At 40.7% G+C, this 16,331-nt stretch overlaps 1 protein-coding gene across 3 annotated transcripts in view; it reads left to right on the plus strand.

The window, feature by feature from the left end:
- The window catches only part of TRIO (trio Rho guanine nucleotide exchange factor), a 539,453-nt gene that overhangs the window by 469,564 nt on the left and 53,558 nt on the right, over nucleotides 1-16,331 (plus strand). For all 3 annotated transcript variants that reach the window (XM_075826894.1, XM_075826893.1, XM_075826892.1), the window contains 3 exons: nucleotides 7,318-7,421; nucleotides 11,813-11,882; nucleotides 14,663-14,752. In XM_075826894.1, coding sequence (XP_075683009.1) covers nucleotides 7,318-7,421; nucleotides 11,813-11,882; nucleotides 14,663-14,752 — 264 coding nt within the window. The remainder of the gene's footprint in view (nucleotides 1-7,317; nucleotides 7,422-11,812; nucleotides 11,883-14,662; nucleotides 14,753-16,331) is intronic.

A 16,331-nucleotide genomic window follows, 5' to 3' on the forward strand; every position in this document is an offset into this window, starting at 1 on the left:
TCCCGGCCGGGTGCCGGCCGTTCATAAATCGGCCGGCACCCGGCTGCATTAGGAATAATAGACCCCTAATGGGGCTATTCACACAACCGTTTTTTTGACGGGCCGGGAAAACCGGCCGTCAAAAAATGGGTCATGCCCTATTTTCGGCCGGGTACCCGGCCGCCCGGCTCCCATAGAAGTCTATGGGGCCGGGTAATACACGGCCATCACCGGAATGTGTCCCGAGTGATGGCCGGGTCTACCGTCGCTCGTGCACTCTCTCCTCCTCCTCACAGCGCAGAGTGCATGTGAGGAGGAGGAGTTGATGCCATTCGGACGAATGGCTGTACGCTGGTGATACTGTGTGGCAGGGCCGGGGTGTACATCAGGTGGAAGGGAGCGCTGCGCTGGCTCCCTTCCCCTGCTTGTTACGGTTCCCGACCGCTGGCTGTGTTTTTAGGGTCAGGGTCCTTAAAACCCGAGCCATAGACTTTTTACGGCTCGGGTTTTATCTTGCTGCCCGCGCGATCGGGCAGCTGAATGTCGGGTCTCCGGCTGTCAGAGACTGCCGGGGATCCTGAGGAGAGGATAGAAGCAGCTTTCGCTGCTTCTGACTTCTCCAATGTCTTTTTACACAGCGCTCAATGAACGCTGTGTATAGGAATAGAGACAGCAGCAGCGGCGCTGTCTCTATTCCTCCCGGTGATCATTTGACTGGTCACATGATCGCCGGGTGCCGTTAGTGACAGACTGCTGCTGGGTCTAACTAGACCCAGCACAGCCCTATTAGTGACAATCGTCACTGTGCGAGGGCTGATTTCACCTGTAACTGGGGCTGCTGTGCAGCCCCAGTTACAGGGGAAAAGCCTGGTGTAAAAGAAAGAAAAAAAATATTAAAAGTTCCAAAAAAGGTCTTTTTGGACCTTTGAGGGACAGACCATAATAATAAAAAAAATAAGTCAAGTGCAAAAAATTAATCCGATTAAAAAACGGTCAGGGAAAAAACCGGATGCAAATCGGCCGGTAAAAACGGCAACACGGCCCGGAACGGAATCGGAACAAATGCAAACCGGCCGGGAAAAACGGCGGATTTTCCCGGCCGACACTCGGACTCTGTCGTGTGAATGAGGCCTTAAGATTTTGCTGGTTTAACTGGTAGATTTTATGACCCCATTAAATCCCACCAAATTTCAACCCTCTTCCTCGAGCCGTTCAAAAGTTATGAGGGCGTTCCGGAACTTTTGGTGGGCACTGTATATGTGTGTATATATTTATGTGTGTATGTATATATATATATATATATATATATATATATATATTATGTGTGCGTGTGTGTATATATATAATGTGTGTGTGTTAATGTAGGGTATGAGTGTAAATAAACTGGTGCAGCAATCACAGCTTTCATTCTTCAATCTGCTTTAGCAAGCTGACCGCTATAATCTGTCTGGTTGCATTTGTTGATCCCTTCCCGCACCTTGACAACTGCACGTTCAGGATAGCAGCAACTTTACACACCTGGCCATGCGTTTATGTCCGCAATTTAACTGTTAACCGCCGTGCGGCGCTATAACATAGTGGCGTTAACTCCTGCCATGGACTGCCCTGGTCTCCAGGCAGATTACAGGGGTCCAATCGGAGTGGTCCCTTGTCGGTGCTCGCTCCGATTGTTTAGACTGTACAGACTCAGGCCTCATGCACACGACAGTATTTTCATCTATCCCAAAATACTGTCAGTATACGGATCAGTAGGCATCTGTATTTCATCAGTATATACAGAAGGGTTCCGTAAATACGGTCCGTATTGCATCCGTATTTAATCCGTATATATACGGGTCTGTGAAAAAAGAGGGAGGATGCAAATTATGTCATCAGCATGTTGCATAGCAACACTTCCGTATACCGTCCGTATTTACGGAAGCTCCTATAGACTTCTATGGGAGATTTCTTGCCGTAATTACTGACAAGAATAGGACAGATTCTATAATTCTTTCAGCACGGACACCCATCAGTAAAAATACTGAGAAATGTCTGTGGCCAATTGAAATGAATGGGTCCGTAATTAGGCCCCATGCACACGAACGTGCTTTTGCGGCCGCAATTCCCCCGAAAATTCACGGGAGAATTGTGGCCTCATTCATTTCTATGGGGCCATGCACACGAGCATGCTTTTCACGGTCCGCACATGAGCCCGGACCACAGAAAGAACGGGCAAGACTTATTACGGCCGTGTTCTGCGGTCTGGGCTCATTGAAAATAATGGCCGCGGTCATGTGCACAGTTCGCTATTTGCGGGCGGCTCACGGCTGTCACTCCTTGGCCGGCCGACCCAGAAATCACGGCCGTGCACATGGCTACGGTCATGTGCATGAGGCCTGTCAGTAAATACGGTTCGTATTCCATCTGTATATTACTGTCCGTAATTACTGATGAAAAATACTGTTGTGTGCTTGGGGCCTAACCAATCGAAGCTCAAAAGTACAGGAAAAGCTGTTTACAGACTCTGATCTTCTGTTGGTGCATGAAAGTCGGAGAGATCAGAGCCTGTATCGCCGTTGAGCTAGTGGAACACAAAAACACCTCCAATTAACCCCATGATCACAGTTCCCCCACTGTGGTCACTTCCCTTCCATTGTATAAGGGAGCTTTTTTTGTTGCTTCTTTTAAAAATCATAAAGCACAAAAAAAAAAAGTTAGGGACCTGCTTGGCAGATCCGGCAGGGTTTACCAGAGACAATAGCGCAGCATGTTATATTGTGTACGGTGAAATAACGGAAAGCCGACAGAACTAAGTGAATGGGTTCTGTCGGCAACGTCAATCAGTTAGTGTCAATTTAGTTAGTGTCAGTCAGATTATCAGACAGTGCCAGTCAGTTAGTGCCAGCCAGTTAGTTTAAAGTGGACACTATGGGTTACAGGGAAATTGATTCTTTTTTTAATTGTTTCTTTTGAATTGATTGATTTAATAGTTGCCAAACCAACTTTTATGCAACAAACTTCCTTGCGACTCGTCCCGACCCCCTATTTTGCCAGAACCCAGAGATGGGAACTGTGAGAATTATCTCTGTAGTGGTAGGCAAAATGCAGTTAGACACAGTTTCAAAACAGGTTCTTAGCCTGCCCTTTATTTTTTGTAAGAATCCAAAATAAATATACAGCCTTAACATTCAGGCAACAAAACATAAAGTAAACTCTGCTCGGCTGAGCGCAAAACTAAACACGCCTTTCCCACTATACGGGTGGCATACTACCAACCACTCGAAACAAGACCAAAATTTGTGTGTTACCTCACACCACATTCAAATGTCCAGCAGGAGTCCAGCAGCCCTCAGTATAACCATCTCCAGACAGACACGTTCTGTTGTTTTCACATGGGCCCTCTAGTGCACAGAATGCACACCTTTTATGGCTAAACTGCAACACCTGAAAGTTGCAGAGAAAACTTGTACTGGACAGGAAGGGAATTATAGGCCCCACTACCAACCTCCCTATCATTCCATAAAAATCCAGGCCCGAACTTAGCAATTACATTTTGTTCAGTACTCTCAGCATCATAAAAGGTCTATGATACCAGGAGTCCCATTCACCTGTACCGTGGTCGGTCCGGGAAATCCGTCCGACACTCGGATCATTTTTCACGGCCCGATCTAGGTCGTGTGCAAGAGCACTACATGTATGCTTTTGAATAAATAAAAGGATTTTTTGGGGAAATTATTCTCGTTACTTTTGGGACGCACCTCGTGTATCCCAGAGGGAAAATCTATGCATTGATGAGTCCCTAGTCCACTTCAAAGGGAGGCTGCACTTTTGCTAATATTTTACTAAATAAAAGGGCGATACATGGTATAGAAATCTATAAGTTCTGCAAAAGTGATTCCAGATACACCCACCAATTTTGAATATATGAGGGGAAATTAATTCCCCAGACTGCCCCCCTTCTCTGGGAATAAATGGACAAATACATCCACTTCTGAATAAAGGATACAACTTGTACCTTGATAACTAATATCCCATTTTTTAAATGCATCCAAGATAAATATTATGGTAGCCTATGGCACAATTTGCTGCAACCTGTGTGTCCTCCCAAAACCATTTATAGCTTATCAATTGAAAGCCGGTGAATACAGAGCATTGTGCAGTCACCAGATCCTGCTCATGAAGTTTAGGGGCAAAAAATATATCCTGAGGCCGACCCCTATTCATGGCGATGACACAATCCCTGTCCCAATACGTGGGGTGAGTGCCACAACCTCCAATGCATACAGGAGTATAATTAAAACATGGGTGGGGTTGACCTCACTGATCAAATGATGCAGCCATTAGTTCCATGAGGAAAACCAGATCATGGTACAAAAATTAGCTATCCATCTGGTTGAAATGGGCATGTACAATTCTTTTATACTTTTTAAGCGTGTCGGCAATCACGAAACATATCTTGGATACCAAGAAAAAGTCCTAAAATGCTTTATTTTTAGAGTTCAGGGACCAAGTAGGACTACTAGTGAGGCCACCAGGATCGTACCAGGGCAGAATCACTTTCCCCTGTGAAGTGCCTCCTATGGGAAAAAATGTAAACCCCAAAAGCAATGTCCTTTCTGTTCTATTAAAGAGACTCTGTCACCACATTATAAGTGCCCTATCTCCTACATAATGTGATCGGCGCTGTAATGTAGGTCACAGTAATGCTTTTTATTTAAAAAAAACGATCTTTTTTCACAACGTTAGGAGTGATTTAAGTTTATGCTAATGAGCTTTCTTAATGCCCAAGTGGGCGTACTTTTACTTTCGACCAAGTGGGCGTTGTACAGAGGAGTGCATGACGCTGACCAATCGGCATCATGCACTCCTCTCCATTCATTTACACTGCACTAGCGATATAGATATATCGCTATGTGCAGCCTCATACACAAACCCTAACAATACTACAGTGTCCTGATAATGAATACACATGACCATCCAGCCTGGGCGTCATGTGTACGCAGAATCCTGACACTTCTGAATCTTTTCTGTGAGATTCCAGCAACGGATATGAAATCTCGCGAGATCACGGAGCTAAACGAGATTTGGTTTCACTTGCCGGAATCTCACAGAAAAGAGTCAGAAGTGTCAGGATTCTGAGTACACATGATGCCCAGGCTGGATGGTCATGTGTATTCATTATCAGGACACTGTAGTATTGTTAGGGTTTGTGTATGAGGCTGCACATAGCGATATATCTATATCGCTAGTGCAGTGTAAATGAATGGAGAGGAGTGCATGATGCTGATTGGTCAGCGTCATGCACTCCTCTGTACAACGCCCACTTGGTCGAAAGTAAAAGTACACCCACTTGGGCATTAAGAAAGCTCATTAGCATAAACTTAAATCGCTCCTAACTTTGTGAAAAAAGATCGTTTTTCTAAATATAAAGCACTGCCGTCACCTACATTACAGCGCCGATCTCCTTATGTAGGAGACAGGGCACTTATAATGTGGTGACAGAGTCTCTTTAAGGGTTTCAGGACGGATACAATATTTCAATGTGACAGGTGCCCTTCTAAACCTGGCTTCTGTATTCAGATTTATCATTCCTCCTTTCATTACTAAATTAAATTATTACTTTTATTTACTAGTATACCCCTTTAACTATTTTTCCCATTAAAAATTATATATTTTTGGGGTCCTTATATTCTTCTAGGGCCCTAGAAGAGGCTGACTGACGTCAGCGAAACGTACGTCAGGATGAACCCGGCGCCGGTTTAGGTATAGTACAATTGAGGGAAAGGTTAGGGAATCCATGCTTCTTCCCTTGCACATTATTATTAAAGACTAGATCTCTCCCCCACTAGGTGTGTGAGCCGCACATAGAACGCTTGTGTGCTGGCTCTGATCTCTGCATCACACGGCAGTATATATCGTGCTTTTCAGCTCTTAGGCGGGGAGTGTGTGGGCTGTTCAAGCACAGCTCAGTGTGCGGTTGGCTGGGCGCAGAGCATGTTAGCTACATTGAGTCTGATTACATAACATCACACTCGATCAAGAAGCTCTCTGCCCATGCTGTGGTTACATATACGCGGCTACGGTGTTTCCTCCTGTTGTTCACACGCAAACTCAAAAACTTCTGAAAATACGGAGCTGTTTTCAAGGGAAAACAACTCCTGGTTTTCAGACGTTTTTTAAGCCACTCGCGATTTTTGCAGCGTTTTTTACGGCCGTTTTTGGATCTATTTTTAATAGAGTCTATGTAAAATGGCTCCAAAAACGTCCCGAGACAGCCACGTAAAAAAAACGGCCCGTCGGAACAGAACAACGTTTTTCCCATTGAAATCAATGGGCAGATGTTTGGAGGCGTTCTGCTTATGATTTTTCGGCCGAAAATAGGCTGTGTGAACATATCCTTAGGGTAAAACTTAATAGCAGGTTATGTCTTCAAGGAGCAGCTGCATGGTTTCCACAAGCACTGCTTATACAATTTGCAATAGTGTAACCAAGCACAAATTCAATATGGTTACATTAATTAGTGCGCTGCTACTGTATCAGTTTATATTTCTTAGTCGTAGCTGTATGGTCTCAATAAATGCTGCTGATACAATTACAGCAGTGTTACCATATATAAAGTTTTTGATTATTAGGTATACAGCCTTCAATTTGGAACCCAGCCTTTCCTTTTATTCCCATTCTTATTTCTGTATTCACCTCTGCTAGCTATTGGAAGTACCAGTGGCAGCTCAGGAGGTGAATAATATTTGACTTTATAACCACATAAAAATATTTCACAAAGGTAAAAATAATAATAGAAATATTGATGGGATTTGAAAATTAATTATTAGTGGTCGCAACAGAGGGACCGTTTGCCATATATCCCCTTGGTTACTGCCTTCTGGTGCCGGTTTTATATCATAAGAGATCGAATGATCTAAGTAACTTTTGCCCTCCTTTTTTCTTATCCCCTTCCCTTTTTCCTACTACTGTTTACTTTTCTATGGTAAAATGTTCTGTGTTACAGAAAAAATGGATTAAAATTAAATATCTGCAAACAAAATAAGTTGAAATGTCTAAAGGGTTTTAGAAACTTTCTAAATGCTGTTTTGAATACTTTGAGGGTGCGGTTTGTAAAATGGGTTATTTTTGGGGGCTTTTCCTATATATAGGGGCCCTTAAAAATGAACTGGTCCCTAAAAAATGGTTTTGCAAATTGTCTTGTAAATGTCAGACATTTCTGCTAAAGTTATAAGCCTTGTAAGTGGTGTAAAGATAGAGGTCCAGCATTTCTTTATGCATCATAGAGGCCTGAGGATACAGTCATGGCTGATATTAAAAGGCTAAAACCTGACTTTTGCTTTTTTTTATCTGCTACAGGGGTATATGGCACTTATGAAGGAGGATGGTGTTCCAGATGACATGAAAGGAAAAGATAAAATCATTTTTGGAAATATTCATCAAATTTATGACTGGCACAGAGAGTATGTATGTTTTGTTTATTATTCTTATGTAGTGTTACTAATTACATATTATTAACAATTGAGCTCATAGGTTTAGGCAAAGTTCACATTGAAGATCTAGTCAAAAATGCCAAAAGAAATAGCGAGGAATGCTGCGCTATTTTTTCTGGGGAAATAACGGACTGCCTAATGGAATCCCAGCGCCGTTAGTGTTAGTCATGCAACGGCTCCGGTACTTTTTTCCCATCCTTTTTTCCTATGATGGAGCAGAAAAATGGAAAAAAGGAAGGCAGATGTGAACCCAGCCTGAAAGTAAGATCGTAGTGTAAACAGAACATCTGCCACAGCTTACAGATAGCCTGTCACTTGGCAATGCTTTTATGCCTTGCAACATTAAAATTAAAATACATGGTTTTAAAGCACATTATATTAAATTTTTTTGACACTGAATACTGAAGTAACAATAGGTCTAATAAGTAGAAAAGAACAGAATTTTCATTACCAACACTAATCTATTTTAACTGCACTAATTTGTATGTATGAGATTTCCTGTGTTTCTTAGTTAAATCTTCATCTTTTAACGGAGTGGCTAAAATTACCAATACAGCTTACCCAACTTCCCCATAAACCTGCATGCTCGGATGGTCTGAGTATGCATGTTCACTGACGTAGGGAATGCTTATCTCCCAGAGTATTAAAGGATTGGGCATGATAAAATCCAAGGTGTCGGGTGGCAACTGGGACCTGTGAGCCCATCGTAACACTTGTTTATATGGGCTCACAGGTCCCAGTTGCCACCCGACACCTTGGATTTTATCATGCCCAATCCTTTAATACTAATCCTTTAATTGTTTATTCTGACTGTACCTGTACTATATTCACTTGTACAGGCTGCAGTATGTTGATACTCTGCTGAGTGCTTGTGTGGAACTGGTATTTGATCTTAATATGGTCACTGTATAGTGGATTTATACAGTTACAGTTTAGTAATCCGTTACAGTGTGGCTGTAATATTGGTCATTGTATAGTTTTTTATTCAGAACAGGGTGGTGGTATTAAGGCCTTGTTCATACAAACGTGTTTTTTGTCCATATGCTGTCCAATTTAACACACCGCACACTGACCCTTAGAAGTTAATGGGGCTATACACACATCTGTTGTTTTCCATGGACCGTGTGTCTGTTGCGAGTAACTCACATGTCCTACTCTGGTAAGTTTCTGCGGACTTGGCTTGCCCATTGAAGACTATGGGTGCATGACAAAACCGACAACATTCCTGTGCTGTCCATTTTTCACGAATCCATTGCTAAGCGATGCAAAAAAAAAAAAAGCTTTTTATTCTGTAAAAGCAATATAAAATGGAGTCTGAGCGATCATGTGACCTTCCTGTTGGTGTTTTCAGCGGGTTGACTCAAAATTTTAACAAAGCTGACAAAACTAGACCTACTTCCATGTTTTGCGGACAAAAAAAAACTGATTACATATGGACATAGAAAACAGACACACAGATGCAACACAAACTTTCAGATGGATGTAAAATGGTCCGTTTTTAAGCGGGCGCAAATCAGACACGCTTTTGTGACAGAGGCCTAAGTGAGTATGTGAGGGTAATATATGGTCATATATCGTTTTACGGCGTGAATACAGGAAAAAGCGATTCTCGGCATCAGTTTTTTTTTCATCCCGTTCAGGTTTCACGCTAAATAACCTGTCAAATTAATTCTTCAGGTTATTATGGTCGTCGAGATACCAAATATGTGTAGATTTTTTTTTAATCCCATTAAGGGATAACTTTATTTATAATTTTATTTTTCCTTATAATACATTAGCATACTCCTGTATGCTAATACATTATACTATCTCACTTTGACACAGGCCGCTGTTAGGGCACACTATGTGCTGCTCTAACAGCAGGCAAACTGAACAGACAGCCCTGGGGTCCTTTGTAGGTCCCCAGGGCTGACTGCAGAGGGATTCCCTGCTCTTTGATCACGTCACCAGGTTTCCGGTGACACGATCAAAGAAGGGAGTTCCCTTTGATCATGCCGCGGTCACGGACCGTGGCAATCCAAGGGTTAAACAGCTGGGGTCCGAATGTTTTCCGATCTCAGCTGGCTGTTCTGAGTTCAGGAGCTGTAAGTTACGCAGGACCGCTCAACAGCCTCTTCTACAGCGACGCCAAAAGATGGTGGGTGGTCGTTAAGGCGTTAATCACTGTAGTGGGTAATATGTGATCATAACGTGGGGGTATTATTTGGTCCTTGTATAATGGTATTATTTTGTAACTGTAATAAATTCATTTTTATGATTCAGCAGATTATTTGGTGTCAGGGTTAGTGCAGAACAATATCCAAGGATAGAGTACTGCTGAGCCGGTATACAGTAGCTAAGCCTATCATGGGTTGTCTCATGCTAGGCTTTCTTATAGGTACATATATATATATATATATATATATATATATATATATATATATATATATATATATGTTACCTTCTGCTGGCAATGCTAATCTTTATAATGCCTCAATCTGAATGCTGACCTAGTTAATGTTCACCGTGACCAGAATTTGGTAGTGTTCAAATAGAATTTATCTACATAAAAACTTTTCAAATGAATTATCTATGTTATTCTGATCCTAAATGATATTCTTTATTAAAGTCCAGAGCTGCAGGCTTCAGAGTCTAAATCTCTCAGCACGTTTTACTGACTCAATGTCTGTGCAGAGCATGCCCAATGGAATTGAATTCTTGGAACTTTCTTTATACCAGTCACTTTTGATACTTTTAAATACCAACTAGTAAAATTGGGAACACAACTGTGGGCTATAAAAAAAACCATAAAGATTGCAACTCAAAATAAGCACATTATAATGAATACTACAGATATAGTGATCTTTAAGTACACAATCGGAAGACAAGGGTTCAGTCGTTTTGACAGAATGAATAGCGCAGCTGACTACGGTATTGATTCCGTCAAAAACCTTGCACAACGGTGACAAATTGAAACCATTTGCACCGGATCCGTCACCATTGAAATCAATAGTGATGCAAACGGAATCCTATGGTTTCTGTTTGTTTCAGTCAGGGTTCCGTTCATGGGTTCCCCTGACAGACCGCTCCAACGGAACCCATGAACGGAGCCTCCCCTGACGCAGATGTGAACGAGGCCTTACACATTTTTTTTAATGTGGAGTATATCTATATGAAAAACTTTAAAATAATAAACAGATGAAAAAACACGTTATTTTCATTTATATGCATTATGCATGTGGTCTGCAGTATTTCATCTAAATGCATCATTTTTTTTAAATTTTGTTTCTTGCAAACCTAACCCTATTTTAAGTTCAGTGTACGATATATGTTATTCATGTGTTTTATGCTGGTTTATTGTGAATTTTGAGCCACCCCCTTTTAGATTTCTAGTTAAGAGTATGGATCACTAGCATTGTGTTTGTACTTGAGGAAGGAACAGTTAATAGTTTTCAAATGACTTGTACTTTAATATTGTATTACAATGTTTGTTTATAATCAGAAAGTAAGTGTATATGTTTATTTTTAAGTAAACTACTATAGAACAAAATCACTTCACTTATGATCGCGGTTTTATTTTTAATATGGATTAAGAATTATAAAGTGGTTGTACCAAGATAAAATGTTACCCCCTAACCACAGGATAGGTGATAACATTGTGATCGGTGGGGTTCTGGCCACTGGGACCCCAATGGTCACAAGAACAGGGTTCTTGTTCCTCCAAATAAATGGAGCGGCAGGTCGCGCATGTATTCTGCTGCTCCATTAATTCTCTATAGCACTGCCGGAGATAGCCGAGCGCTGTACTCTATCTACGGCAGTCCTATAGACAGTGAATGGAGCGGATGTGCGTATGCGTGACCTGCTGCTCCATTCATTCAGAGGAACGGGACACTCGTGAACGGTGGGGATTGCCAGATAATATTTAATCTTGGGACAACCCTTTTAATCAATATTGTTGATTTTGAGTTAGCCACTGTACACAGCGGGAAAAAAAAATTAGTTGTTTGACACATTTTTGACGTTTTTTCTTTAGGTGTTTTTTTTATAATGTAGTAACTGCAAAAAATGTTCCAAACGAATGGCGCATTTTTTTTTTCCACCTGTTATTGATTTCTATAGAAGTTTAGAGGTAATTGCTTCAAGATAAGGCATGACGCTTTTTTTTTCTGCGAGTGGAAAAAAACCGCCCGGGAAAAAAAAACGCCTCTACCTTTCCATCGAAATCAATAAAGGGAGATTTAAGGCTTTTTTGGCGCTGATCCCGACACAGTTTCCGCATAAAAAAAACTTAGTGGGAAGAGGGCCTAAGTTGTGTATTTCATAATGATGTTGGGCAGGGCTTATCATATGCATCAATAATACATTTTGCTTGCCTGCAGGTTCTTTATGGGAGAACTCGAGAAATGTTTGGGAGAGCCAGAAAGGCTAGCACCTTTAATTGTGAAGCACGTAAGTGTACAGAATCAGTGTTGCTGTTTCCCTGTAATAGTGGTATATAGTGAAGGTATATCCAGCACTCAAAATAAAAGTTGTATGGTTTATTTGGTCATATTTAAAACAAAGAAGTTAAAACAAAAAATCCCGGGACCACGCTTACGCGTTTCAGACCAGTGAGGTCCTTAACCATTTTTGTGGGAGCTTGTCTTCTGCAATTGTTATATTACTGTGCCGTATAGAAAAGCAAAAACCCAAAAATGTATCCAGAATGCATGTGTAGAAAATGACTATAGTAAGAATGTCATTTAATGCTTTCATATACAGTAAAATAATTTCAATCACTGTGATTACTGTTTCAAATCAAACTATTTTATTTAATCACTAAAAGTGAATGCACCAAACTGCAGTATTGAATTCGCTTTCTAAATAGTTTGTTATACGGTTTGTGCCGTAATATTATGTGATTATGTAAACACCCATGTAATGCTCATCAGGCTTTTGGGAGTTGGGGATTATTAACACTTTATAATGACCGGGGGTGTTTTGGGTCTTGATGCCTAGAGCAAAATTTCACCTCTTTGGAATGCTGTATACTAAGGATGATTTTTTTTTTTAAATAATTCTATCTTTATCTACCCCCATTTGTTTGTTACTTTTTTTTTTTGCGAGACTTATAATGCTTTCTTATTATTTAAAATTTAAGTTGTAGGTGTTATTTACTGGAAAATAGTCAGAGACTGGAAAAAGAATAAAAAAAATTCAAATTTTTTTCACTTTCTATTCTAAGGCAGTTTGTTCAATCAATACAATTTACGCCAAAAATGTATCTTCTAATTCTTCCTGGCATAGCGATGCCAAATATGTGTATGTTAAACATATGACATTCCTCTGGTGCCAAGAACAAAAACCCTATTTTAGTTTGATATATAACTCCCTTAGATTTAGACGCCGCATCTGTACAAGGGTGATCATACATTTTTTAGTAAAGGTGCAAGAGCAAATAGTAACGGGGTATAAGAGCCAAAAACTGGTGGCTGGGGATAGTTATTGTATGTTTGGGGTCACTTACATTCTGCCTAATATGTAGAAGTTAATGCCACACTACCGCCCATGCAAAATGCTTTGGTGTCTTGCTGGTGTTTAATACTGACGCATGAGAGGTATGTGCTTTGTGAGGAGGGATTCTCGATCATTTTCATTGTCTTATTTTTTTAACAGTTTGCTTATTTGTTTATTTCTTTTTTGTTTTTTGTATATAGGGACATGGATGCAAGACATAGATTGTGTCTTTTCTGCATGCCTCTGAGCACCCTGTGTAATCATTAATGATGTCCTAGAATTCCTTAGTCACAATGCTCAATATAAGTGCTATGTTGCTTGTTTTTAGGAAACTGATTATTTCAATTCACAGTACAGGATTGGGCTATTGACATTGCCATCTAAGGCCTCATGCACACGAACGTAAAAACGCCCGTAATTACGGGCTAATAGACTTCTATTGGCCACGGGTACCTCCTCGTCTGCTTACGGGAAGGTGCCCGTGCCGTTGAAAAATATAGAACATGTCCTATTTCAGGCCGTAATAATGGCACTGGCAGGCCCATAGAAGTCTATGGAGCTCCCGTAATTACGGGTGGCTACTTGTGTGCACCCGTAATTACGGGAGCGTTGCTAGGCGACGTCAGGGGATAGTCACTGTACCGGGTGCTGAAAGAGTTAACTGATCGGCAGTAACTCTTTCAGCACCCAGGACAGTGACTACCGCTGGAGTTAATAGTATTAAAAGTTAACTTACTGGCTTCTTCCTCCAGTCCGGCCTCCCGGGATGACGTTTCATCCCATGTGACCACTGCAGCCAATCACAGGCTGCAGCGGTCACATGGACTTCCGCGTCATCCAGGGAGGTCGGACTGGATGTCAAAAGAGGGATGCGTCACCAAGACAACGGCAGGGGTATGTATGAGCTTTTTTTTTTTACTTTAAAACACTGCAGAAAATCTGCCTGAAAGGGCTGACCCTTCTCTCTATCCTGATAGAGAGAAGGGGCTGCCAATTAGTGCAGAGAAAACGGGTCCGAAGATACGGGTGGAATACTGGTGACACCGGACACGTATTTACGGGCACGGGTCCGTATATACTGGTGGAATGCGGGTCGAATACGTGTGACCAAGGACCCGTATTTATGCCAGTATTTACGGACAGGAAAAAATATGTTTGTGTGCATGAGGCCTAAGGGAGCATGTAAATTAATAGGCTAATGGTATTTGGCATTAAGCCTGTTGATTCACGTGGGGTGGTCGGGATAGGTGGTTAAGAAAAATAGTGACTTATCTGAGCCGCTTATGAATTTGTATTTTTCAAAACAGTTCAAGCAGGCTGTCTGCAACTAATGAATGAATATCGTACTGTAGAACTCTCGAGGCTAGGTTTTTTTGTTTTTTTTTAATAAAAATGTGTATCCGTCTGTTTGGTGCTATTCGAATTACTTTTTATTAAAAATTATTTTTACTTTTTGAGATACAGCTGCTTTGTATCCTGTAAACAGAGCAGCTGTATCAAGCGCTGAAACCTGTATCTGTCAGTTAAAATAATTTTTAATAAAAAGTGATTAGAAAGTTGCACCAAACACACTGATAGTCGTTTTTATAACGTTTTCAAAGGTGTACATAGCCTTTAATGTTAAATCGAGAAATAAATGTTTATACTGCAACCCATGGTTTGTCAATTCATTGTAAAAATTTCAGAGTTACAATAGTTTAAATTCATTAATCCTAGATTTGTATCTTTTACAGGAAAGAAGATTACATATGTACATAGTTTACTGCCAAAATAAACCAAATTCTGAGCATATTGTTTCAGAATACATTGACAATTATTTTGAGGTAAGTCGATGATTTTAAGTGCTCAGTGTGTTCGGATTTTACAGTGCTGTTTTTTCAGTTTAAGATTTTTTTTGCTTTTATGAGTCTGCTAGTTTTCAAACAAAGTGTTTCAAATCGGCAGTTAATATAGTAACCCTTTTTTTGTATTTATTTTCATGTCCTTTCTAGTAACCCCTTAACGCACCAGGACGCATCGGTATGTCCTGTATTGCAGTGCTTTAAGGCACCAAGACGTACCGGTGCGTCCTGGCTAACAACTGCCACACTGTCAAAGGACCAGGTGACAGAACTGTGCAATCAACTGTTTATGACAGTTGATCGGTACAGTAAAACAGCAGGGGACAATCACAGCGGTCCCCTGCCGGCAATCGATGTGATTGGTCAGTCACAGCAGACTGACCAATCACAGCTCCTTGAGAATGTGTATGTGATGGAGCTGGCTCAGAAGCTGAGCCACCGACATCATCACCGGGTGTCGGCTGTATATTACAGCCGACACCCCACTGTAACGGCCAGGATCGGAGCTAGGCTGCATCTAGGTGGTTATCAATACCTATAAGTTCCAAGCCAAAGAGAAAACCTGTTTAAAAAATAAACATCCATATATATCAACACTAGAAGTAGAATACCTATAAGGTGTATATATATACATATATAGACACAATAAATCCAGAATATAAATCACCAATAGTACAAATATAGCACTATCCAATATGTCAAAAAATATCTTTATTAGAATATATTATAACAGATATATCGTGCCATCACACAAAGTATAAAACAACATACAATAAAAATGTAGTAGTGGTATGAGGGATCACAATGCATCACATTACATATACATGCGATAGGGCAGTATAGTATATAGATTTTCAAAGACACTGTACATAATTACACCTCAAAAATTACCAGTACATGAATACATAATCACTGGATAAGGGGTACAGATGAAACAGTAAAAAAGATCAAGCATCCAAATTAAATCAAATACCAACCCATATTTTGCATATTTATCTCTCAACAAGACAGACCACAACCAAGCACCCCGAGTAGCGCTCCTTCCCTTCTGAACCCTGCCGTGGGTCCATACAGCAGTTTATTACCACATACGGGGTATTTCCATAATGGGGAGAAATTGCTTTACAAATGTACAAGTCCTTTATTGCTTGTAAAAATAAAAAAATTCTACGCTTTTTCAGAAAAAAAAGATTTTCATTTTTACAGCGACTAATTCCAGTTTTGCAAATAACCTGTTGGGTAAAAATGCTAACTATATCCCTAGATAAAGTTCTTCAGTGGTGTAGTTTCCAAAATGGGGTCACTTTTGGGGGTTTTCACTGCTTTGGCACCACAAGACCTCTTCAAACCTGACAAGGTGCCTAAAATATTTTCTAAAAAAAGGAGGCCCCAAAATCCCCTAGGTGCTCCTTTGCTGCTGAGGCCTGTGCTTTAGTCCATTAGGACACTAGGGCCACATGTAGGATATTTCTACAAATTGCAGAATCTGGGCAATAAATATTGGTTTGCCGTTCTCTGGTAAAACCTTCTGTATTACAGAAACACGTATTACAAATGAATT

Source organism: Rhinoderma darwinii, chromosome 5 (genome assembly GCF_050947455.1).
Source record: "Rhinoderma darwinii isolate aRhiDar2 chromosome 5, aRhiDar2.hap1, whole genome shotgun sequence".
In the NCBI taxonomy this organism is placed as follows: Eukaryota; Metazoa; Chordata; class Amphibia; order Anura; family Rhinodermatidae; genus Rhinoderma; species Rhinoderma darwinii.